At 52.1% G+C, this 26176-nt stretch overlaps 1 protein-coding gene across 12 annotated transcripts in view; it reads right to left on the bottom strand.

The window, feature by feature from the left end:
• The window catches only part of nav2a (neuron navigator 2a), a 101047-nt gene that overhangs the window by 21478 nt on the left and 53393 nt on the right, over nucleotides 1–26176 (bottom strand). For 8 of the 12 annotated variants that reach the window (XM_029144128.3, XM_055507489.1, XM_029144120.3 and 5 more), the window contains 11 exons: nucleotides 23286–23403; nucleotides 21793–21845; nucleotides 17113–17185; nucleotides 16639–16876; nucleotides 16416–16472; nucleotides 14783–14916; nucleotides 9325–10456; nucleotides 8538–8641; nucleotides 8353–8461; nucleotides 7552–7938; nucleotides 4206–4328 (listed from right to left, as the gene is read on the bottom strand). In XM_029144128.3, the coding sequence (XP_028999961.1) occupies nucleotides 4206–4328; nucleotides 7552–7938; nucleotides 8353–8461; nucleotides 8538–8641; nucleotides 9325–10456; nucleotides 14783–14916; nucleotides 16416–16472; nucleotides 16639–16876; nucleotides 17113–17185; nucleotides 21793–21845; nucleotides 23286–23403 (2528 nt within the window). Of the gene's footprint in view, nucleotides 1–4205; nucleotides 4329–7551; nucleotides 7939–8352; nucleotides 8462–8537; nucleotides 8642–9324; nucleotides 10457–13449; nucleotides 13482–14782; nucleotides 14917–16415; nucleotides 16473–16638; nucleotides 16877–17112; nucleotides 17186–21792; nucleotides 21846–23285; nucleotides 23404–26176 lie in introns of those variants that run through there. The other 4 variants (XM_029144122.3, XM_029144134.3, XM_029144135.3 and 1 more) reach the window with 2 other exon arrangements.

Raw genomic sequence — 26176 nt, 5'->3', positions numbered from 1 at the left:
GCGCTGGAGCGACAGCGTCCAGGAAGCGCCGTGTCCGTCTCCCTCCGGTCCCATCGTCCGCCTCCGTCTCGTCCACACACGGTTCCTTTGACTCCTCTGTGTGTGTTTGATGTGTAAACGCTGCTTCATTCAACCGACCGACTCGGACCCAAACTGAAAACACACCGAAGCTCCTCACACACGTGACACGACTCATCAAACGCAGTCACACAACTCCATTGTCCTGCATCTGCCGGTGCAACAAGAAGCTGAATTTAAAGTCCTGCTGAGACATTTGTGGAATTTCAGACAATAAGAAATTAAACATTGTGACTTTGTACGTATTGTTCCACGTGAACAGGTTTTCTGAGTGGTAACCACCCATCAATAACTGCAGAGTCAGACCTTAACTGGAGCTTTCCCTGGTGAATGCTGCTATTCGGGGCTCATGGGACAGACTGGTACCAGTCTGCAGGTCTGCTTTCTGTTACATGTCCAGGCTCTGTGACATGAGAGTTCTGGCACGCAGACTTCTGTCCCCGAGCTTTTCCTGCAGCTCACATCATGAAGCCATAATCTACATGCAGCGACTTCAAAGCTGCAACCTGCACAAACCCGCTGACTCCAGCTTTTCCGCTCGCAAGCCAGAATCACAGAACGCATGAGTCAGGACTTACTCTGGGGCGAGTGCACCACAGACCGCTCACTGGAGACGGGTCCGGCTCCAGCTCGGTCCTGGTTCTGGGTGCAGAGCGGAGCAGTGGCAGAGCCTCTGTGCTGCAATCAAGGCGTCCTGCTTTTGAATCCGGCCAGGACCGTTGCTGCAGAGAGCGTTTCTGTCCCTGTGGGTCATCACACTATGTGACTGCTCTCAGCTGCGTTACAAAGAACTAGACTGGTTTTGTTTACTGGTGAGGAAGCCCCGCCCCCATCGTTTCCTAGGGTGAAGCAGGTGTGCCTGGTAAAAGCCTATAGGGGAAAAAGATGGCCTGCTGATACCGTATCCATGGCAACAAAAGGATCAGTCCGTGTCTGTTTCTCTGTTCCCAGAACAAACTTATTAATATTTCCACTGAGCCTCCTCTACATGTAAATAATGACCTTTACACTTAATTAATGCAACTTCCTCCCACATCCATCTGCGTTAGGAAGTAATGTACAACCCAGCAGTTAATTAAGGACGATACGATTCACAGACATTGTGAAACACCCGACTTTCTGACTTGTCGTTACATCATTTCTTTAAATTAAAAATGCATAGAAGGCTGGAAATATCTCAATTGCCCAAATTGATGTATCTAAATTGAGGATTTTTATCACAGGGGATTTTCTACACTGTAGGTGAGAGGACGATCCTCAGCTGGAACGTGTGGGAGCATCATTAATCGACCGTACACTTCATATCCAGCAGCTACAGACTGTGGGGTCAGACTGCTCAGTGTGTCACTGGCAGCTTCACTCAGGTTCCACTCAGACTTATCAGAACCACATCCATCTTCACCTCTCGACTTCACAGGGAACAGGATCACTGGCTCATGACAGGATCTGACCCAGTGCCTATTATTACAGCGGAGGCCCAGGGGCAAACCACAACACTGAGCCAGCTGAGGCAGGTGGAGGTGGGTCACACACACACACACACACACACACACACACACACACACACACACACACACACACACACACACACACACACACACACACACACACACACACACACACACACACACACAGAGGCTGAGATTCTGGCAGCGCCAGGTGCTGCTGGTACCGAGGAGCAGAGCTGCTCTCAGAGCCAACGACTTCCTCCCTGAGGCCAAAGGTGAAGCTGCTCATGTCCAAACAGGAGGCGAAAACATCCTGAGGGCCGAGGTCTGTGTGTGTTACACTCTGCGTTTCATAGTGCGTTTGTTTCATCCTTTCTACAGCAAGGACACATTTCCACATACACAGATGACTATGTATTAACCTCCTTTGTGTTTGCAAACGGAAGTGTGTGTGTGTGTGGGGGGGGGGGGGGGGGGGGGGTCACGAGTAGGAGGATGACACAGGTTCGTCAGGTGCTGTATGGTTTTGCGTGGCTTATAACAACAGAGGGGATTTACTCCAGAGGAATTACACAACTGGCTGCAGAGTAATCCCACAGGAATGTCGGCCCGCGCGCGTTCGATTGTCCGACGCAACGTGTCGCAAGATGACGTCAAACTGCTGCAACCGCTGAACCGGGTTCACGGCGGGTTCTGCTGGCTGACGGTGGGATAGTGAGTGTAAGCAGCCGACGGCCTGGTGCAGAGGCTCCGGCTCCATTCACATGGAAACAGCCCCACAGTTAACACTTCCAATGACAATGGGCGGATGTGAGTGATTGACAGCTGTCACACAGTTACAAAGCGGTGCTGGTGGGAGGCGGGCGCAGCGCTGGGACATGCTGTTCGGACTGTAGGAGGCTTCACGTGGTGCCGGCGGATCAGCACCGCGGCCCGGAGCTCGTCCCGCCGTCGGCCGCTGTCTGAGGCACGAGTCATTTTCACTACTTTCAGCCTGAACTCGCGTCCAGGTGACGATGCAAATCGGCCTCGTAACAGGAACAACCGCATTTTTACATTTGCACGATTTAATCGGACTTCTCGTGTCGACGTGGTGGGCGCTCGCGGAGATGAGATTCCATTTGATTCCCAGCGCAGCCTCAGACGGACGAGCTCCTGACGGCTCTCATTTGGAAAAATGAAACCAGAAACAACGGTCGTGCTTTAGCGAGAAAGGAGGAGTTTGGGTCCAACGCTCACGGTCACGGCAGCTTCACACCACAAAGACCTCTCCTTTGTCTGCGTTAACAAAGGGAATTCAAATCAGGAGGCTGACTGTTATGGATTGCTTCCTCTTTCACAGGCCACACAGATAAATCAGCAGGAAGAGCACACGCATTGTCTCCTTCCATTTGCTCAGCGCATCATAGCTCCTCTGCGCTCACGCTGCTGCTGAGTCGTCCCGGTCTGTTCACCATTACTGCTGTTGCATCCTTCATGCTTCTCATTAGTCCAGCTTTCCGCTCATCTGCAGGGTTTTGAAGTCTTAAATGTTGCTGCAACGCGCTGCACTTTGGACCATGACCCTTTGAAGTGTGTGACCCCATCACAGAGAGGTCATGGTTTTTTTACCCCAATGCCACGGTGACACCCAACACCTTCACCCACCCCCACATGTCCACCGGAGGCCGAGGCGTGAGGACGTGAGCCAGGCTTTTATATATATCACACACCTGGTGAGCAAACACAGAGCAAACACCTCTGAGCTCAAACCTGCAACTACAGCAAAACACAACCTGCACTGAGCCCCATCTCATGTACGACATTAGCCTTAACCGCAGGGAAGCAGCTTCCCGTCCTCACCCTGCAGCTCCGCAGGCTTCTGTTTATTATGCAAATGCGTTTCATCGAATGGATCCCAAACTAAAACCAGTGAGCAGGTTTATCAGACATTCCTCCAGGGGGGAGGGGGAGTCACCGCGTTAAAGCTCTCTCTTTGCTCCTGTCTCTGATCTTATGAAAGTCATAATAAAGCCGTCTGAGGATCATGAAAGAACCGAGACGTTCAACCCTCACATGGACACATGAAAGCTCAAAATCAAATCAAAGTATAGAAATCCCCCCAAACCTTTATCATTTAATTGCACTCTGTTTTCTGCAGTCTCTAATCAAAACACGTTAGAGGAAGAAATAAGAGGTGAGTGGTGAGAGGAAAGATGTGTTAGGCCGTCTTTATATAGTGAAGGACTGTGTGTGTGTGTGAGTTTACATGCAGGGTCAAACACGGCGAGAGGTCAAAGGTCAAAAGTCTTAAAGAGACAGGAAATTAGGCACACCTGAGGATTTAGGGAGGAGGCTGCTTGAAACACTCAAACCACTCAAAGACACATCAGCGTGTGTGTCTGTGTAACACATTCGTTCAAATCTCATTCTGATTTATTGGTTTTATTGTGTAAAGTGCCTCTGCTCATTCAGCACCAACCCATTTGTTTCCTCCCCTGTCTGACCTCATCTCTTTCTTTTTGTCTTAGCTTTCATTCATTTCCATCTGTCAATTAGCCAGGAACCAAATCCGTCACAGGACAAAGAGAGCAGCTTGTCGACACATCACTCACGCTGTCACCAGACGCTCTGAGAGCAGACACAAACACACAAAGAGCCGGACCTGGCGGTATCACTGTGTTCTGACGGAACCGGTACCTGTCGGCATCGCCCTGTCCCGGCGATGCGTTGCGATGGAGCGTCTCTCGAACGGCGGCCATGCTTTCAGGCATGCGGTTCAGGCGCCGCGTGTACAGACCCAGGCCTCCGTCAGTCATGTAGCTGCAAAACACGACAACAAAGCAAAGACCATTAGACACAAGCAGCAGAAGACGGGTGGAGAACGCACAGGTCCAGGTCCAGGAGAGCATGCTGTGAAGGTGACGTTCACAGCTGCGGTTCTTGATTTGGGACAAAGGCACGCACACGCACACACACACACACACACACACACACACACACACACACACACACACACACACACACACACACACACAGCGGTATAACTTTAGTCCTACGGGTCCATCCTTCGTTGCTCCACAGTGACTCATCTGTGGCTGGAATTTACTGGACTCGGTCTGAATAAGTGAGTCATTCACCTCATTCAGTTCAGAGTTGACCGTCGGTTGGAGTCGGACCGTTAACAGTTACAGTCTGAGGCTGATCTTAGTCCCTGAACTAACACAAACATTCCCGTTCTAACTGAAACAACACCAACCAACTATAATATTTGCCCACGGAGGCGATCGCTAATGGAACCAAATATTGACCCATATGGCTCAGGTGAACTTTAATGAAATGTTTGCTGATCCAAAGTCGGGCCGGACGGCTGGAACTTGAATGCCTCAGTGTGGGACTGAGCCGATTCTGTTCCTGCAGCTGAACGAGTGGGAAAATAAGCCCAGCAGGAACACGAGCCCAGATCCGCCTCGGGTCATATCTGTACACGGATCTGAGGGAGAGAATCCAACCCTGGCACACGCTATTAAAACATATCCTGCCTTCACCTCTGCAGTGAACACACACAGAGCCCTTTGAGTAACGGCTGTCACACAAAGCTCAATAACACAGTGCACGTCTGAGCCCAGAGCCGCGAGAGCAAGTGGATCCGACTTTATTTTAGCCGCGATCCTGAAGGAGCGCGACGATGTGGCAACTCTGAGGTCATCGGCTCATAACCGTTCCCAAGAGTCCCAGTTAATACGACGTTTCAGCGCGTTGGTCGAGTTCCACGCACCACAGCGCTACGACAAACCGTCAGACTGCAAGTGTCGTTACATTCAGACAGAAGCTGTTTGCTTTACAGTCGTACGAGGGAAATAATACACACATATTCCTGCTTCGTTCTGGCGTCGCCACTGAAAAAGCAGCAGAGATGAATAAATAATAAAGTAAGTAATGAACTAATAATCACCAGCCACATTTCAGCAGTGAGGAGGAAGAAACTACCACTCGCTGCAGCTGATTTTCACAACAAGGAAGACGACAGACAATGAGGTGCGTTGACAAAAGCTGGGCCGCTCCATTGTGAGCGCCTGGATCCTGGAGACATCCATCACCGCCACAGCAAAGTCACCTTGACGGCGTCCGGACGGTCTCACACACGTTACTCATCCCCTCTAATGAGTAACTGCTGCTTCAGCTGTTAACCCGTAACCTATAACAGCAGGAGGAACGTGTCCCGACACGACGGTTCACGCGCTGAAACTCAGCAGCTACTCAGAGTTTACACAGTTTACACAGAGAAGAACGGGTCTGACTCCACAAAGTGCACACGCGCCGCTCGGCACTGGAAGAAGAGTCTGAGAACGTCTGCCCACGTACCTTTCTGCCTTAAACATGGTCACGTTTAATCCAGAGACAACGAAGCGGCTCCAGATGAGGTTTGATCCGTGCCGATAGAAATCTCCAAAGGGTTCTGCTTTCACCTACTGACTGTTACTGGGTCCGGACCAGAGCAGGAGCGTGTTGGATCACGCTGATACCAGACGGGACTGTTTAGTGTCTGAATCCATGTGTGGGAGCGAGCTGCTCTGCAGGAACCCAGCGCTGCTGTGCAGCCGCTCTGCTCCGCTCCACATGCTTCCCCTCCTGGCTGGAGGTTGGGTCTCTGAGTGGAAGGTGGAGGTGGAGGAGGGACGGGGGAGGGGGAGGGGGAGGCACCCCCAGGCAAAGACACGGGGGCAGGGGAGTGGGAGGGAGGGAACCGCTGCAGACACGGAGTCTGGCGTCATCACTGCTAGTGTCTGTGTGAACGATGAGAGCGTCACAGACCCCCAACAAAAAGTCAGAGATTCAAGCAGCACATTAATCAAAAACAGTGATCAGGCAGATACAGCTACTGTTTTAACCGATTCCAGCCTCCAGCTCCTCCTGTTTGCGTAAACAACCAACCCACCGCCGTGTGGATCAACCTGTTAGTAGATGCTAACCGGTTTGTGACAGAGCAAACCACGGAACAGCCTGAAGAGAGAGAGGAGGGGGAAGTCATGAGTGTGTGTGTGTGTGTGTGTGTGTGTGTGTGTGTGTGTGTGTGTGTGTGTGTGTGTGTGTGTGTGTGTGTGTGTGAAATGATTAGCACACAGAACTCCACCCACTAAACACGCACGCACTAAACATACACACACACGCACACATGCACAATGCACCCGAACACACAAAGAAACATAATCAAATTTGCTTCCATGTGCTTCTAACTAAAGGAATCAATCCAACGGTTCACACATGAGCTAACGCGGCCTAAAAGGGAAACAGTGCGATGCTGATCTTTATTTGCAGCCTGAACTCATCAGCCAGTCACTCATCAGGTATTATTGATGCTTCAGTCCAGCCTGGATGCGGAGCCCTCGCATCACTCACCTGCACAGGTGCTGCTGTGCCTCGGCCTTTGTCCACAGAGCACTTGGCTCCGACAGGGTTAGAGAATCCGTGCATGCTTTGGGGAAGAATGACTTATATTCCTTTTCCCCCACTTTGCTTCATTGAACTAATGAAGCCTATTCCACCATTGCTAAACCGTGAGATTGTTTATTTGGCCTGAGCGTGAGGGGCGCTGCTGCCCTCTGCTGGCAGGAAACGCAAAGTCCACGCGGATCACATGGAAACACTCAGTTTTGTTTTGTTCATTCAACAGGATCAAACATAATTTTATATTTTAAGCATTCACAGGTGTCAAAATCAATCAATAATTGTTACTGTTGCTGGCTGGAACCTTAATCGTACAACAGTAATTTAAATAGGTTCTAAAGTGCTTTTGCAGATTTTGGTCTTTTTCTTTTCTTTCTTTTTATTTATTGAAAAAAGTTAACTGAGAACCAAGTCCACTTTTTCATCATACCTTTTACCTTTTGTTCCTGAAGAAAACGCTACAATTTGACAAGTTCCCAGAGTTAAAGTTGAAATTTCATGCTTTGCACAATCCATAATTCCAAAACAAAAGCTGTTTTATGCGGCAGAAAGCAGCTAACAGTCACGCTGGAGAAGCTCCTTTGAAGCATTCACTCACCCGCTGGTGACGTCGTCGGCTCGTACGGCGTTCTTGCTCAGCACGTCGCCGTCGCTCATGTACCCGGTGACCTCCATGGCGAGGCCGTCCAGGTCCAGGTCCTCCCCGGGCCGGTCCCCTCCCCTGCTGGCCAGCTGTCGCCGGAGGTGCCCGGGGTACAGGTAGCGCCCCCCCTGGCCGGCGCCCGCCCGGCCGCCGTAGCCGTTCCCCACGGACGGGGCATCGCCCGCCTGCAGGCGAGGGCTGGACTGGCCCAGTCGCCATGACGACAGGGAGGACCTGGCGCCGGTGAGGCTGAGGATGCTGCGGCCTCCTCCACCGCTGTTGCTTCCGCCGCCGCCGCTGACGTCTGTGGTGACGTTGCCGTCGAAAGTGGTCTCCAAGGTGCTGAGGAGGAAAAAAGCACAAGTAAAGCTTAACGAAAACACTACGTAGGAACAGGAACGCTGGATGCGCGACGTAATCTAGACGGCAGAGAAACGCGAGCAGAGGTCAACGTTCCGTTGGAGGCAACGCGATTAGAGCTAAACCTTCATCAAAGCCCACATGAAAGACGTGCGCGGCGATCAAAGCAGGAGGTCCATCAAAAGGAGGACGAGGACGCATCCAGGAGGAGGCCGTACCTGTGCAGCCTCAGATACAGTCTGCTGAGCATGAGGCAGCTCGCCCCCGACCCCCCCCTCCCCTGGGCCCGCGCCGCTCGGCCGCAGCCGCACTTTGATGATCCCAAACAGTGGAGGACTGTGTTCCCCCGAATCGCATCAGGCATGATTACACTCAGAACGGGATTAAAAGCCGGACCTGTGTGAGACCTGAGTCCCTCGCAGGCTGGACATGGTCTCCTCCAGGTTCTGCCGCAGGTCCGCTATGTTCTTGACAGTTCGCAGCCGCCGCGTCTCCGGGTCCTCTCCTGAGCGACAGCACACACATGTCAGAGCAACCAGCAGAATGAGGTGCAGGAGAGCGGCGATGGAGCAAGGCCGCACCTGACAGCTCCTCGATGCCCGGCTGCACGCTCTTGGTGAAGCCGGCGTCTCCGCCTCCAGAGCCGCTGTCGCTGTTCGCCGTTCCCTCGCCGTCTGTTTGGGATCTGACAAAGCAAATTGCGCCGGAGATCAAAGGCAGGAAATGAGCGATTCGGAATTACTGTGCATTTAGCGGGAGCCTAATATTCAGCCAATCGTGACGCCAGAGGGGATCAGCTGGTTAAGAAGTAAATCTGCCGCATTCGGGGTCTTGTGACTGCGGTTCAGAGCGACTCTGAACGACTGCAAAGTTTGTCTTTGAAGCAGAAATCAATAGAGTTGAGCCACTGCACTGGTCGGTGCCTTTGAGACGACAGCGCGTCTGAGCCTCGGTTTCACCCAGACTTTGTACCTGTTGGCTACTGTACACAGTGAGCCTGTTAAAACACTGAGGGCCTCATTCTATCGAGTGTTTCAGAAACTAGACTGGTCTGATTCTTCAGGCCTGTGGTAGTTCACTGTCTGTAACTCCTTTGATGTGTGAAGCAGTCTGACAGGCGGAGGCGACGCCACCCGCTGGTAACGACATGTGACAGCAGACAGCAGGGGGCGCCGTTCCTGGGCATGGGGTGGGGGGAGGGCGAAAGGGCAGCGAAGCAGGAAGCGCCAGGAGGCTAATGAGTGGTTTTAGGTGGGAGCACTGGGACCTTTATCCTTCTCTCACTGGGAGCGGAGCAGAGGTCACGCGTGCGACACGTAACAAACACGTGACATTTGAGGGTAACGCTCAGACGGCTGACGCACTCACCTGTACATGAAGGGGGCGACGGTGGCCGTGTTGGGGTGGCTGTGGTGCTGCTGGGTCTGAGGTAGCTGAACGCTCACCGTGTTGCTGGCTGTGCTCTGCGTGGTGCCGCTCCGGCCCTCGGTGGAGGCCAGGCTGGAGGTGGAGCTGGAGTGCCTGCTGTCGCGGTCCCGGTCCCGGTCCAGGGGCCCGCGGGCCGCGGCCGGGCCGCCTCCTAAGCGCATGCTGCGAGGCCTCTCGCCCCTCCCCCCCGGCCCCGGAGCTTTGCCTCCGGGCTTTGGTATTCCGCTGTGTGCAGGGGTGGAACTCTCCTTTTTGCCCACTTTGGCCCCCTTTGGAATGAAGCTGGCGATTTTCGAGGTTCTTTTGTTGCTGTCTGAGTCCAGCGCTGGTGCTGCTTCCTCCTTCAGCTCCTCAGCCTTCAGCTCTGTCCTGTCGGGAGGCGCGGTGCGTTTCCCCGCTTCCTTCCCCTTCCCCTTGTCCTTGTCCTTGTCCTTGTCCTTCTCCGGGCCTTTCACAGAGCCCTTCTTGGCCGTCAGAGCTCTGCTGAAGGTGCGTTGGGCGATGCCCCTCAGGGCGATCTTGGGGCTGCTCGCCGTCATGGCGTTGCCGGTCCCGTTCATTCCGGGCCGGACGTTGCCGTCCTCCTCCTCCAGGGGGTCGGTGTTGGAGCCGGTTTCCGCTCTCTCCACCAGCGCCGCCCCGACGAGGCCCCTTGGAGCGTCCGTCTGCGGCCCGACTCCGTTGGAGGAGGAGGTGGACGACTTGGAGCCGCCTTTGCTGTTGAACAGCTTGAGCTTCTCCAGCATGGACCTCTGGGCGCCGCCTTTAGGGGGCGCCTCGGTGGGAGCAGCCGCTCTGCAGGAGGCGTCCTTCTCCTGCCTGAGCGGCTGCATGGCGGCCAGCGGGGTGGAGGGGGAGGGGGAGGGGGGGGCGTGCTTGGAGCTGGACGACTTGCTCCTCCAGGACTTGCCGCCGCCGCCGCCGGGCTGAGGAATGGCGGTGGAGGAGGACGACAGCGCCGGGGGGGCGTTCAGGGCGGAGGGGATGCCGGTAGAGGAGGCGGCGTTCAGCGCAGGCGACGCAGAACTCTCAGTCACCACAGACGGCTGCGAGGTCACGGCCTCCGAGGAATCTGCACCAGGAAGGAGAGCGATTATTAACACAACGATAGGAAGCGTCCGAGGGAGAATGTGGGGGAGAGAGGAGGAACCAGATGCAGAATGTGTGGTCTTTGACACGGCGTACGGTGACCGTATAAGGCTGCTCGCGTCCAATAGTTAAAACTGCTCAGCACTAACAATGAGAGAAACAGATCACAAAGTGTTAGAGAAACAACGAGGAGCAGCCTCAAGAGCCTTGAAGCGGTGCCAGGCAGGCGAGAGCAGAGGCAGCGCTGCTGCTGTAACGGCTGGACTTATATGGACTGTGTGTGCAGCTTTACAAACGTACAGTCACATGGACGCATCCTCACGTTTAACTCAGACACACACACACACACACACACACACACACACACACAGCTTCAGCCTGATGAGCCCAACACAGGAAAATCGTCCTCAGGAACCTTTAAAGAAGAACTCACAAGCATCCAAACAAGCACACTTACCGCAGAGTGAAGGAGGCAGAGAGGAAATGTGGAAACGTGAGTATGTGAAGGCGGCTGAGGTTTCGTGTTGTCACTGTGTTTGTGGAGTTCGCGAAAAATTTGAATATTCAAACACCAACGGCCAGTGGAGAGAGAGAAACAGAGTCTGTGCAGACGCACTGGGAGGAATGAATCACAACAGTACAACGCGCGCACACACACACACACACACACACACACACACACACACACACACACACACACACACACACGCTTTAGAGTAGTTACACCACCAATATACACTTGGGTCTATTCTTTAGCAAATGAATGTAAAATCTGAAATAATTCTAAATTAGCGACATTAGGTCCATATTAATCTGGTTCCATTAAGTCGTCACCTTTATCCTATTTATTAAACTCGACCTATTTATCCATCACTTTCTGTCCCTTTGCTTTATTTCATGTCCTAATTGCAAATAAGCATCAATGGGCTCTTTTCTTCTCTTCTCCTGTTTAGTATTTAGCGAGAGCGGCCTGAAACAATGCAGCCATTAGGAAGTGATTAGGGCCCAATTAGCCGTGCTAGCAGTTAGCAACTGGAAAAGTGGGTCAGGTTGCTAATGACTGGCTTCCTATTGGAGATGGATGAATGACTGGGACCTGCTGTGATTGTGCGGCGCCGGGACGAGTGGAGCTTTGATGTGGGCCATGGAGAAGGTCTGTAGCCTCCGTGATCACGGTCCGCTTGTATTTGGGTCAGAAAGGAACCCAACATGAAAGAGAGGACACAGAGGTTCTGGACACTGGGACAGGCAGTGGTTGACTGAACCCAGTGATCGCCACTGACACGCTCCAGTTCAGTTGCCAGTAAGTGGTCAAACGTTAACGCACCGGGTCAGATGTGACCTTAGCAACGGACCTGGACGCGGGTGTGGCTTAAACCTTCAGCTTCTCATCCTGAAAACAACAATTTGCTGTAAATATAACAAAATAGCACTGAAGATGGTTTACTTCTGGGCATAAAATCACCACAAACTGGCAGAAAAAAATGCCTTCTCCAACTTTCATGATGCTGCAGCATCATAAACCCTGTACTAAAAACAGACAATATGAGGAATGAAACTTTAATCACTAGCAGACTGCACTTGAGGAAGCATTTTTCCTAAAATTAAACCTACTACTAATAATTGTGTTGACTTAGTGACCCAATGACCCCGCGTGGCCTAAGGCCAAACCTAGCATGAAACTCCCGTTGCTCTGGTTCTCTGCCGGTTTGGAACATGTTGAAGTCGTTTCCATGTTTACAGCTGAACTCCTTAATTACTGCAGTCATCACATTTAAGTAAAGCGCAGCGGAGGAGAAGCCGGAGGCAGCGGCGCGGAGACCACCTTTCTGCTTCCTGTCATAAAGCCGTCCTCTCCCCTCCTTTAACGCACCGTCACACTCGTGCATCTGTGGTCCCGTGCGTTAGCGCCTGTCTCCAACCTGAAGAAAAGCGTGTCAGCGCACACAGACCAGCGCCAGCGCGTGTGGACACATGTCAATTCAAGGCTCTGCTCAGACATTCAAACTGTGTGACCTCCGTGGCTTCACTGGGTCTGAGGGAGGAGCAGAACCGCTCTGCTGAGCTGCGAACGCACCAAAACAAGCGCTTAATGCACAAGAGTCAGTGTCTAATAATGCAATTTATTGCTACGCGGGTCACAGGACAATAAAGCAGGCGACCGAGCTGCTGAACTGGAGACGCACTCGGTGCCCGAGTCGGTCGCAGACAGACACACGCTGGTGCTTTGAGGTCAAGCCTGTTTGTTCTCATGCTGCACAGAGGCAGCTTTGTGAGTCGTCACCCCACGGCCGCTTGGCATCAGTTCACATATCGATGCCTCGGTGCTTAAGCCTTAAAATCACACGGAGGCTGCAGGTGTTTGCTTACTGGTCGTGTCCCGATTTGAAAAGGGCCTTTCTCCTCCAGCTCTCTCTCCTGCGCTCATTGTGAGGGGCAGCGGGGCCTTTGTGGCCCAGCCAATCTTTTTGGAGTTGCTCCACATGAATGCACTCAAACAGTGACGCTACAGCTCATCAGAGGACCATTCATTCCACGCACATGCGCCGGGAGACGCCAGGTGCCCCCGCTCCGTGTCACCTTGTGTTAACGCTGAGCGGAGGGGACGCAGGTCTGCCTCTCTACGCAGGAGCGCGCTCCTTTCTGGTGTCAGGCCCATTGACACACAGCACATCTGGCCTCATAATAGAAGCCGCAGGTGTCTGACCGTCTGAACCTGCAGCAGCACTCTCCAACAACAGGCAGGTCCAACATTACACGCATCACATGAGGCACTACGAGCATTTCAGAACCAAAGTAACTCTTTACTATCTTTGCAATGACAACTTCTGGTCTGACACCATGAAAACAGAAATGCATGAAAGTTTCAAGCAGCAGCTGCAGAAGAATCAGTAGCATTGACTAAATGTAGAGTCAAACACAAAGCAGCAGATATTCACATTAAACTAAAAGCTGTGGCAGAGCGAGCTGACAAACCTCATGGAAGCTGCAGGCGTCCTGGAGCAACAGAGGGAAAAGGGGGAAGAGAGGAGGCGATGGACAGGGGAGCGTGAGAGGAGGAGGGGGGAGGGGGCGGGGCTTGGGCAGGAGGAGGGGCCGACGGAGGGGTCCGAGCGCTACCTGCTGCCAGTCATGTGCTCTGTTCAACAACAGCGTCGGACTCAACGGCAGCTCTACATCACACATCGTCATCAGCTTGTCCGTTTTTTTGTGCGTTTCCAGGTTTTCCCATTTTTTCCAGGATGTCACTGACCTTTCCCAGAAACCCTCCGGCTCATGACCCCCAGCGAAACCTCGCGCTGGTTTCATGTTTCAGCCTTCAGCTGCGCTTTTCTTCAACCGTTTACAATTATCAGAGAATTGAATGCTTTAGCGTATTTTCACCATTCTAGAGAGTCGGTTCCTTTTATTGGCAGACTTGAACCCACACAAAGCAAAGTGTCAACCACAACCCAGCGCTTCTCATCAGAATGAAGGGGCTCACGGCTGCTCAAGTGGTGGCTCTGCTTAATTCATCACTAAATTATCAGTAAATGGTTTGAGGACTGCCTTAGAAAAGTGTCAAGTATTATTGAAACGAGAGAAAATCACAAATTCTGCATTTGGTCTTGATTTGTGGCCCAAACCCAGAGATGTGACCTGTGGCTGATTAAATGAGGTTTATGCACAGAATTAGTAAAATTAGTGAAAACATCTTGTTGTTAAGCTCTAACGCAGCAGTGCATGCTGGGGGCTCCTCTTTAGTTTGTGTCACAGTCTTTAATAAGTCATGACGGTCTCAGAGCAACAGAGCTAAGTTGCATTTCAACAGCAAAAACAAAAATCACCCAGAGGATAAACAGCATCAGAAACGATCCTTCAGCAGCAGTTTCAGTCTAACCTCTGCAACAGCTCAGTGGGAGGGTGCATGTGTGAGTGTGTGTGTGTGTGTGCTCGTCAGTGTGTGTGTGTGCTCGTTCGTGTGTGTGTGTGCGCGTCTGTGTGTGTGCGCGTCCGTGGGCGTGTGTGTGTGCTCGTCTGTGGGTGTGTGTGTGTGTGTGTGTGTGTGTGTGTTCGTCTATGTGTGTGTATGTGCTCGCCCGTGTGTGTGTGTGTGTGTGTGTGCGTCTGTGTGTGTCCGTGTGTGTGTGTGCTTGTCCGTGTGTGTGTGTGTGTGTGTGTGTGTGTGTGTGTGTGTGCTCGTCTGTGTGCTCGTGTGTGTGCTTGTCCGTGTGTGTGCGCGTCAGTGTGTGTGTGTGTGTGTGTGTGTGTGTGCTTGTCCGTGGGTGTGTGTGTGTGTGTGTGTGCTCGTCCCTGGGACCTGCCCTACCTTTGCTCAGGTGTGAGCCGGCCTTGGCCTTGTCGCTGAAGCCCTGGCTGCGTCGGTTCCCGGCGGCGCCGACCGAGCCTCGTGGAGGGATGTCACTGCCGGCAGTGGACGCCCTCGCTGTGGGTCCAGGAAGTCTGTTGGAGCGAAGGTGGAGGAGGAGGAAACGGACAGAGGCAATTTTAGACTGAGAGCAGGACGGCCAGTGTTGGCGACTGTCATGTCTCCTAGCAGCTACAATCTACCATCACATCACATGTTCTGGGCAGAAACACTAAGCAGTCAGCAGTAACTTAAAGGAACGATGAAGAAACTACAGGACACTGAACAGAACAGAACTGAACAGACAGATCCACGAACTCCTGACACCCTGAATTCCTGCTGCAAGCCTGTTCACGCGGTGGCGTCTGTGAGCCAGGCTGCAGCAGCTAGCGGCGGCTAATGAAATGCTAATTCACCAGCGGCAGCGACCGTGCTCCAGGGACGAGGAGGCGGATGAGATGAGACGATGCAGCTCAGCATCCCAGCATCAGAGAGAGTCTCGTATCTCTGACCAGTCATTACTCATCTAGTCATTGAAAAGTAATTGGTTTCACCATGTTATTTAGTGATGAGTCAGCGTCAGTAGTAACAAATGTGTTGGTCAAAATACCGCCCTACAGTGTATGTTACATTTCAACACAGGCTGTAACATGCAGAAACTAGACTCGCTGGATGTTTCAGTCCATGACACCATACATTAAACATGGACACGTGACAAGAACAGTTCCTCCTCCACTGTTCAATGTGTAGAATGTGGCGCTTAATCTTCCACTTCAGAATAAAATAAGAGCTGCCTGATCCAGAGCTAGACTCTGTGCAAGCTGCAGGTCTTTCTTTTTTCCTAATTCTCATCAATATAATTAAATACACAATAATATTATTTCTGCTCCTGCACCAGTTATATTGACTTAAATTCTGCTTTTTGCTGCTTTTTTAAGCAAAACAATACATAAACAAAACAAAAGTAGTTTCATTGAAGAACTGAACCCTTCGTCCTGCACTTGCACACGCTGTCCTGTAGGTGGAGGTATTGCATTGCTGTAAATAGGAGTTAGTGAGAGTCAGGTGTAGGCAAACAGGATCCAAAATGGGCATCATGCAAAACCACACCTCATGTTCAAATGTTCAAAATGCATCATCTCCTGATGCAGCAATGCATGCTGGGACAAGGCGGCTGAAAACGTAAAAGTCCAACTGTGAGCGCTGTCATGTTCCAGACCAGCTCCAGCCGCCGTGCTTTTGTGTTAATTATTAATGTCGTATTATTGGGAGAATGTGCTTGTCAGGCAAACCCGAAGAGACAAGTACACACAGTTACTCAGGGGTTATCTAAAGGTCTTTGACAGTCCATTTAGCAGGCTCGCTGCCAGACAGACAGAGCCTGAAAACGGAGCCCAGAGCTTTGGTTCCTATCAGCTCAGCACTGGCACTCATGCATATTAGATAATGCTTGTAGTAAAGATTGCCCTTAATCACAGACAAAGGAGGTCTTTGGTTTACAAAAGAAATGTTATCCTTGATTAGGGGCAATTTCTACTCGGTGGAGGAAAGAGAGGGAAGAGCAATAAATCAGAAGGAGGAAGAGGAAGCTGACCTAGATGTCTTTTTCTGACCAAGGGAAAACTTGAGTAGTTTACCCTGAGACCCATCCCTAGAGGAGAAGGAAAGAGACACGGAAGACGACAGAACACAGTTATAAAAGACAGGGAGCGAACAGGTGGACAGAGATGATGGATTAGAACTGCAGCCAGAAAGTGAAGCCATCAGAGACGAACCCGACTCGGTTCCAAGGTTCTGCTCCCCACAGCGGGTCTCACCTGGACTGCATCTCAGCCTGCGCTGCTTTCTGGGCCGTGAGGACAGGCGTCCCATGCGGAGCGTGGCCGAGCTGGGCCGGGGCGCTGCTCTGCTGGCTCAGGGGAGAGTGTGCGCTGGCTGGGAGAGGGGGCTGGGAGGTGTGCCTCTGAGCCTGCTGCTGCTGCTGCTGCTGCTGCTTATAGCGGGACAGGCTGAAGAAGAGGCCGAGGATGGCCTTCAGATTACCATTCCGTATCTCTGCAGGTCAGGGAGGACAAGGCGAGATGAAACAGGCAGGAAACGGTGCACGCACGATGCTGACGTCATGGCGTAATTAGCCCGAATAAAACCTACTGGCCTTAATGGAGCGTATCCAACTAAGCAAGTCAATATAAATGACTCTATTCGTCAAGCTGTCGTCCTTCTCATCTTTGTTTACAGCACAAATGGCTTTGGTTTAGCGTCTACTTGGCCCAGACCCAGCGGCGGTTTACCTTCTGCAGACAGACCCTGGATGTTGATCCCTTTGGCTGCCAGGAAGCTGAGGCAGGCATCAATGTTCTCGATCTGGACAGAGACACAGGCGCGGCTGTGAGGCACTGCACCCTGCACATTTCCATTCAAATTGGCCCATTTGTATAATGTGGGGAAGGCTGCTGGCCTCTCGCAGAGCGAGGAGGCAAAAGTGAAACTGAAAAATGTATCAGGCGTGAACACATTTGAATAAAAATCATGTTTATTTAAACAGAGAGAATTGCAGTTGAATTTACATCTTTTAAACCCAATCATATGTCTTTTGAACCGAACCAATCAATCAACCTGCACTCATAGTGGTAGCAGCAGAAGCTGGCAGGAGAGCTGCGTGTAGTGTTTAAGCAGTGCAAAGCTAATAAATCCTGCTGGCGATTAAAGCAGGCTCCATCAGTGGAGCCGAAGGGAAGCAGAGCATCAACGCTGACTCCGTTGCCATGGCAGCAGCCGTGGCAACCTGAGCCGAGTGCTGGGCCGTCACCGGGCTGCCAGAGGATTTGACGGGCAGGCGGGCTTTGTGCAGCGCCTCTGTGACCCATTATACGTCAGGCAGCGCCGCTGATCAAAGTTTACCAACCGATCTCCGTGAGCAAACACACACGCAGGTACAACAAAAGACGTCAACGCGTCCCAGCCGTTTCTCACTTTCATATCACGAACAACGGTTTAGCGAGGTAGAATTACAGCACCTCACTGGGAATTTACTCTTGAAAGCACTTCTATCCGACTGCAGATAATTAGTAGCATATCCAGATGTCCCAAGTCCCAAGTCTACAGCCACTGGGCAGCGTGCCATTAGCCCACATCATAAAGTCATGAAGCCACTCTCCACATGTTCTATTTACAGTACAATAGGCTGGTTGTATTAATAGCACCACGTCAGCCACTACCGTCAAACCCGTGCTCATCTGACTCAGGTCAGTGTGGGAGGACAATGCACTTCACAGCAGCGTTGACCCTGATGTCACTTGACCCCAGAAGCAGCTGTTAGGGCACTGACACATGCCGCCCATCGAGGTGACACAGCAGGAGGATGCAGACGGGGGCGACTAACAGGCCCCCACAAACACCCTGCAGGGCCCAGCAGACAAACGCTGCTCCCAGGACCCAGACTGAGGCTCAGTGAATTTATTCCAGGAAAACCTGAGACTTTAGTCAGTGTATATGTTAAGATACTATATCGATTTTAATTGATAAGGCAAAACATCACTGGATTCTTGAAATCCGTGTTTGATTGTGCTTTTAGAAAGCAGGCAGATCTCAGGAGCCGTAGTCTACAAAGCCTGTACTGTATGTGTGAACACGAAGATGATAGAAATGGCTGTAATGATTAAAGTTCCAACAAGAAGAGACAAACCAATGGGCTCCAAACAGGCAGGAGTGCACCCACTGCAGCAGCTGCCACGGCTCCGGGCTCGTAGCGAGGCTCCTACCTGCCGTTGCCGCTCCGCCTGGACTCACGGGTCCGTCGGGACCGGACGCCTCCTCCTCTGGACCTGCTCCTGGCAGCAGCACGAGGCTGGTACACGTACAGCAGGCGACAAACTCTGAACAAGGACGGTCCTGCCAGTGATGCCACTGAGTGTGTGTGGGGCAGAGTAAACAGCAGCAGGGGGAGGGTGTGTGTGTGTGTGTGTGTGTGTGTGTGTGTGTGTGTGTTTGTGTGTGTGTGTGAGTCACTTGATTGATCAGGATAAAAACTGAAAGTTCCTTTGTCAACAGGTGAATAGGAGCTCAAAGTCCAGGTGACGACTGTACACTTCATCTTTGTTCAGGTGACCTGGATTTAACTCAAACCTTCTTTTATGACCTTATTGATGTGGCTCCATATCTCAGCGAACATCTTAGTACAAAGTTATTATTACTGACACAAGCTTGCAGAACCTCAGACCAGCAGAGTCAGACTGAACCCAGCGAGTGGCCACAGAAAGCTGGGGTCTGACCAGTCTGACCAGTCTAACCAGTGAGGGCTTCTGACCGGCGTCGTGGGACCCGTCCATGCGTCCTGACGGCGTGCGGCGCCGTACGTGAAGCCCACGCAGGCAGGTCGACGCCTCACAGACACCACTCCAGCATCAGGAGCGCCGGCTCTGTCCACGCACGCACACACGCTGAGAGCTAAACGCGTCCGCGACGCAAAGCGAAGCTTTCTGTCTCTGTGCTTCTGCGAATAAACAGAGCTGAAGATCAAGTTTACAACCACAGCGTGACGTCACAGGTTCCAATCCGTCCGACACGGTGGAACCAGACAACGCTCTCTCTGTCCTTCCTGCTCGATTCCTGTGTTTCCCTGTGACTGACTCTGCTCTTTTTTCTACTGAACACTCCTCCTCTGAATAGACCGTTATTTGCAGCGGATGATTTACTGGTGCAACAAAGGCAGCATCCGAGCATCATGTGACCTTCAGGCACGATGAGTCCTGACAGAGAAAAACAACCGGGCTTTTTGGTGGCGCTGCTTTCAGTCCATGTGATCACCTGAGTTCTGACCAGCTGACCCACTTTCTCCACTGAAGTGTGATTAAACATTAATCTGCCTGTTCAATGATTGATACAACGTTTGTCTGGTTCTGCTCGGCCTTCACCATCTACAGGTTTTCTGCTGCTCTAGTAGGTCCAAGAACATGCATGACTGTGTCTGAACAGGTCAAATCTGCTGCACGTGATGAACCCAGCGTTGGGACTCTGCGGAGCTGAATCCACTGAAAGCTGCTGACGTCTGTCACCACTCATCAACCACCCGTGCTCCTGTGAGACCTCCACAGTCTGCAGCTTCCTGCACCTGCACGTTTATAGCTGGGCATCCACATCATTACGCCTCCAAAATGCTACAGTAGTTTCATGTGGGACGTCTGCCACCGTCCTGGCTCTAGAACCTCTCAGTCAACGCTCAAAGAAACTGCGTGCAGCTTAGTGTTTACATCAACAAGCAGAAATTCTGCTGAACGTTGGGTTTCCTTTCTGGGCAGATGCACAGTTTTCCACGTACACTGAGAATCTGATGGTAAAGTATCAAGTGTTTGTCATAGTAATATAAAGGTCATATATAGTCCAATAAATGCTGAGTCATCACACGGAGTGAGACTGGGTGGCAAAGGTTCCGTTGAACCAGGAGGCGACCGCTGTAAAAACAGCCTGGGATCCAGTTGATCGCTGGGTCGATCACTCCATTAGAGGAGCCTGTTTCTGTGTTTATGCATCTACAGACACAGGTTAAGTTAAGTGGCTGGAACTGGCAGCAGCTTTGGAAGAAGCGCCGCTCAGAAAGCAATGAAATCAAGTGCTATGAAGCCAGTTTTCTTCCTCCGCTGCCAAGCGAAACCCTGGCGACCTGCGTGCGGCTGCTGCTGTAAACACAGAAGGCGGCGTTAGAACGAGCGCAGAGGCACCTGCCGTCCTCTCACATGATCCACGCTCACATGCAGAGAGCACGCCGGCAGATGCTGACAGCAAATTTCCAAGAGACGCCTCCAGAGGGAAACAGCCAGCGCTCGACTGGAAGCTGCTGCTGCTGCTGCTGCTCAGAGGTCACACGTTCAAATCTACAACTGATCTGAATTCAGAGCGTGCGTAAAACCAAGCATCTCCTATGTATCAGCGCTCCTCCAGTACATTACACAGTGAAACGTGGAGCCGTTGATGCTACAGAACCAGACAGAAGCAAAACCACGACTTAACAATGAGACGTCCGAAGGAGCGGCGCCGCTGATCCTCAGGGGGAATCGGAGCCTCCAGCTTCTCGCAGGCGGCGTATGCTCATCAACCAGGTTTAACAACGTCAATCAGAGAAGAAAGCAGTGAAGCACATGATCCAGAAACAATCCAGAGACTATAAATACATCAATAAGTGTTCCTGATCAGAGGAATCACGTTTCCAAAGCGTTTTCTCTGAGCTTTTAACAAAGACACCAAATAGTTCACAATTAACGCTGCATGTCTTTGTTTAAATCCTGGTAATAAAGATGCTTTTACAGTGTGAAAAGAATGTAAAGTGTGAATAAGTCTCTTCATCCCATTAATACATTTAGAGACTTATTTCACTTTTGATTTTCAGTCTGTGGCTCTAATGGAGGCCTTGTTTCAGCCTTTTGGGCTGATGCCAGTGTTTCAGGGTGGCAGCTGTGGCTCAGTGATGCCAGGTACCAGAGCCACAATAGACATCAGACCAGAGTCCTCGGGCCGTCACCAGAACATGCCAGCGGAGCCCTGGAAAGGCTTTAGAATGCGCTAGAACCCACAGGGTGACCTCACACCTATGTTATTATGGGTGCGTGGAGCTGAGGGAGGGTTCGGCATCAGCTGTTCCTCCACCTCCTCCTCAGTTGTTAACTGTGGGTGTGTTTCTCGCGCCGTCTCCAGGCTTCAGTCTGGCCCGCGTCCACAAATAGCCCCTCAGCTGGCGCGCCGGCCCGATTTACGAGCCTGCGCCTTCGGCGGAGGTCAGCGCCGCCTCCGGACGGACGGGCCGCGTCCCACAGAGAACCCGGAGCCAAACAACACTCGAGTCCCGGCGGCGGCGCTGCACGCGACATGAGACGAACCCGAAGCCGGTGATTTTCAGCCAACAGAAACATAAATGAACCAACTCAACCCGTCGCCAGGCGGCACGGCCACGAGTCTGTACCAGTCAGGAGGTGACTCACCATCTGAGACCGGCTTCTGGGGCAGCCATTGATGTCGCCGATCTTCTCGTTGGCTGAGGGGAGAGAGAGGAGAGAAGAATGAGAACTCCCTGCTGGACGTAATGCGCTGTCATTTCCAGTGGAGACGTGCGTGCGTGTGTGGCTTCCTCGCCGTCTGAGGACAGCAGAGGTGCTGCTGCCGGTGCCTCGCGCCCCCCCCTCCCACCGAGCCGTGAAACCCTATCTGGCCAAAGCAAATGGGGGCCCGGCCCGGTTGGGACGGTCTCTCTAAAGAGGGCGTGTGCTGCCGGGGATTCCTCCCGTCCTTTAGAGGCCCGGCCCACAGCAGCTGAGGCTCCGCGCCGGATCACAGCTGACAACTGTGCATCCGGAGGCGCAGCGGAGCTCAACCTCAGGACCACGGCCACCTCCACCCGCTGGGGGGGGGGGGGGGGGGGGGGGGGCGACGTGGCGGTGCCACACAATGAGCGCTTGCTTTTTGTGGTTCGTCTCGTGATTGAGCATCAGTTTTGATTCGTATGATCAATTTAGACACAAAGCAAATAAACATAAGTACTGTCACATTACAATAAAAGGATCAGTGATTTATCACCGCTGCTGTGATTCTGCGCTTCCTGTTAAATTGCACCCTGCAGTGAGTGACACCCACAAACCACCAGCACTGTGTGATTCTGTGTTGGTCATGAACTAAGAATAAAAGAGAAGGTTCCCAAAATAAAAACCAGACGACCAGAAGCACTTTCCCTGGTTTCACCTGTGACTGTCAGTGAGGATGCAAAGAGCAGAACCTGCAGCAGAACAGGTGAACGGACTGAAGCCCGGTCGACCTACAGACGTCTAACTACAGTATTTACCCATGAACCATCCTGCACCACTGATCAACACATGACTACTGTTTGCTGATGTCTATGCAGAGATGCCATTTAGAGAACAACCGCTTCCAGCTATAAAAGTCATTCAGCATTTAGACACTGTCTGCACTGTACCACTTATCAACAGAATGTTATTTAATGGACATAAACCTCAGCCCAGGTTTGGACTAACAGTGCACGTCCACTGTGAGTGTGACCTCGTTCCGCCTCCATGAAAGAATCGCATTGAACGGCTCCAGTCAGGGAACAGTGAGCTCTTCATTGCATGGGAAGTGTAACATCTGGGTCAGAGCTGGTGGGAGAGAGAGAGCGTGCAGGCGTGCGGGCGGGCGAGCGAGCTGCTGAGTCACCGGTCAGCTGGTGTCAGCCCGTCTCAGACCGGAGGCCGTCAGCGCACGAAATGACAGGTTCCAGACGGCCGGAGGACGCGACGCGGCTCAAGAGCGTCTGAGTCTGACAACAGTGGAGGTCAAACAGCACTTTAAAACGTTTCCGTGTTTCTGAATGAGATGAGAAGCGCTGTTTTACATAAACAGGACGAGTCGACCGCAGCCGTGAAGTCGCGGACAGTCACATGTTGAGCCGTTCTCCCTCAGTGACGCAGGCGTGTGCCCGTCTCACCTACGACCTGGATGATCTCCGCCAGCAGCACCCCGTCGGCGACGTCTGTCTGCAGGTCCTTGATGAGGCGCTTGTGGCCCGACCTGGCGAGGTAGTGGTTGGCCCAGTCCGTGTAGATCTGCGGTGACACAAACACAGGCACGGCGTCCGGTTACGCGCCAACACTCGAATCCAAGTCAAGACGTCCACGCGTTCACTCCTCAAACACTCGAAAACCACAAAAGGTAGAAATTGTTGAAACAAATTTACAACTCTAATAAAATAACAACATGGTTGAATGGTAGCGGAGGAGCCCTCTTTCTTTTGTGACGGGCTCCGATCTGGCGTGCATCCGCGTGGTATTCAAATTGGGGCCATTGTGCTCCGCCGGGGCATTCATCTCTGAGCGCACGGCGGCCGTTTTCAATGGGCCGCGCTGACATCACTCTCTGGGGACAGAAAGGAGCCTTCACTGCCCGGGGGGGGGGGGGGGGGGGGGTCAAAGCAAGCATCTGAATATTCTGAATAGCTTCCTTCATAATTAGTTGCCAAACTCTTCTTCTCCTTTCACCCCCTCGCTCTCACATCATGAGCAGCGAGTTTCTATTTCTGAGCTGATAAAAAAAGGCCCACAAAGGTTGAGAGCTTTCACAAATTATTATTTCCAAAAAAAGGAAGTGGTTCTGGGAAGCGAGCGCCTCATGGGTCCGTGTTGATTTGCAGCTTTTGTTGGGATCGTTTGCAAACTGCGGTGCAACTGCGAGCCGCTTCCCCTCCCCTGAATAAAGACTCCTCTGCCTCCCAGTTCTCACGCGGACTCAAAAGCTGCTGTGGCAGCGCGGCGCGAGGACGAGAGGTCAGAGGTCAGAGCCTGAGCAACTTTAACCTCAGCAGTAATTCATCCAAAAGGTAGAGAACGCTGCTTGTTCCTGCAGCACAACAACACGTCTGATTCTGATGCCTCCTAGTTGTGTGAAGGTGAAGCCTTTCTATCACTGTGTGATATAAAGCTGAGACCACACACACACACACACACACACACACACACTGGATGCTGTCACACAGTTGTGACCAGTGTTTCTTAGCGTTTGCTCTGTAAACAGTCAGTGGATGAATCACGGCTCTCAACAGGTGTGAGCACATCAAAGCGGCGCAAAAGGGTTTATGAGCGCACACAACCGTCACACAGAGGTTCAAACTCTCACATCTCATCCAAACACAAACACACCGTCATGAGTGACACCCAGAGCCAACAAGACTCCAAGCAGCAGGATCAGACTCAGCTGATCCTCTGTGTGTGTGTGTGTGTGTGTGTGTGTGTGTGTGTGTGTGTGTGTGTGTGTGTGTGTGTGTGTGTGTGTGTGTGTGTTCTTTGAAGTGCTTTGGGGCAGGTAAATGGAGGGCTTAGCGTGTAATTAAAAGCAAGGTGAAATGGGTAGCTGTCAGTCACATGTGGACCCACGGCGGGTCAGACGGCCTGAGGCAGTTTGAGAAAGGAAAGACAAAGGGAAGCGAGCAAGTCGCAGCAGGCCGCTTCAAAGTGCTGGATGCTAAAGCTTCCCCGACTCGCTGCACGTCGATGCCAGAGCTTCGCGTTCACATGTAGAGTGCGACAACGGAAGGATACGCTGACGTACGAGGGGAGAAAACGCTGATGCTGAGATTTAACAGAATGTGTCTAACACAGAGAGGAAATATGAATAAAAACAGCCCTCAGGAACCAGAACGGCTGCTGGATCTATGCATGTGGTGTCACATACACAAACATCATGCATTATTTCACTGTCACGGAAATCGTTATTAAATTATGTTAAAATCCCTCATATCTCATCCCTTATTTGTGTCTCTGTAACGTACACACACATTCTGAAAAGGGGAAAATCCCTCCATCTTTTTTTAGAGGCGCTGAGCTGCTGCTGTGATGAGGGAGATTCCCGCTTCTAGAAGCGGCAACAGGACGCTGACTCATGCGTCTGTGGTGATACTGCATGTACATGTTCACATGCTGGAACCCAGCATGTCCCATTAACACAGTTAAAGGCAGTTCTTCAAAGCTCGTGACCAGCGGCGATGAGTCGCTCCTCACGCAGCTGCGTCCTCCCTCCCTCACGTCAGCGCACGCAGTCGGCCTCTCCTCCAGCGTCCGAGTCACCGGGTCCCTGCACGAAGGCCATGACGCACGGCGCCGGCCGACCCGGGGCTGAGGGGGCTTCACAACAAGGCCGCGGGTCTGAATGGCTCAGCTGCAGAGGCAGAGGCGCGTCAGAAGTACAGTGGAGAACAGCACATCGCGGGTCTCATTCTGCACAAGCTGCTATGAATCGAGCAGCAAAACCTGATTTCAGGATCCTCCAAACCAAGTTTTTACTAAAGCCAAAGCAGTCGCTATGAATTATGAGTAGGATTCAACAGGTATGTGAGGTACGTGGTGAGTTAAATATCAGAGCTGAACTCATTTAGGTGTTTCCTTGAAAAACTGCTGCATTCATCACATAGTGAGTAACGCACACAGAGGTTCCCACATACAGTACGTTGATGGTGCAGAACTTCCCACAAACACTTATGTTGATAAGTTGCGAGCTAACGGCCTCATTACTTCTAAGTTCAGCTAAAGCTAAACAGACGCCAACAGGAGAGCAGGGCCACAAAGCGCTGTCTGCGGACGCTTTCAGTGGAAGCCACGTCTGCAGCAGCTCTGACCCGAGTGCCCACGGAGATCACGGCACTTCTGCCTATTCAAAGAAAACAACAAACCGGTCCAACTCCCAGGTCCACGGGGCAGAACCGCTTCCCTGCAGCGGCCTTCCAGGGGGCCCCGCTCCTCCACTCACACATGCATTTCAAGCGGAGCCATTTTCTCACAGCGCCAGAGTGGATAAATTAGAGGAAATCTCACCTCTTTTGTAGAACAT

Source organism: Betta splendens, chromosome 3 (genome assembly GCF_900634795.4).
Source record: "Betta splendens chromosome 3, fBetSpl5.4, whole genome shotgun sequence".
In the NCBI taxonomy this organism is placed as follows: Eukaryota; Metazoa; Chordata; class Actinopteri; order Anabantiformes; family Osphronemidae; genus Betta; species Betta splendens.
The sequence above is the reverse complement of the archived record's forward strand: the minus strand, read 5'-3'. Positions and strand labels throughout refer to the sequence as shown.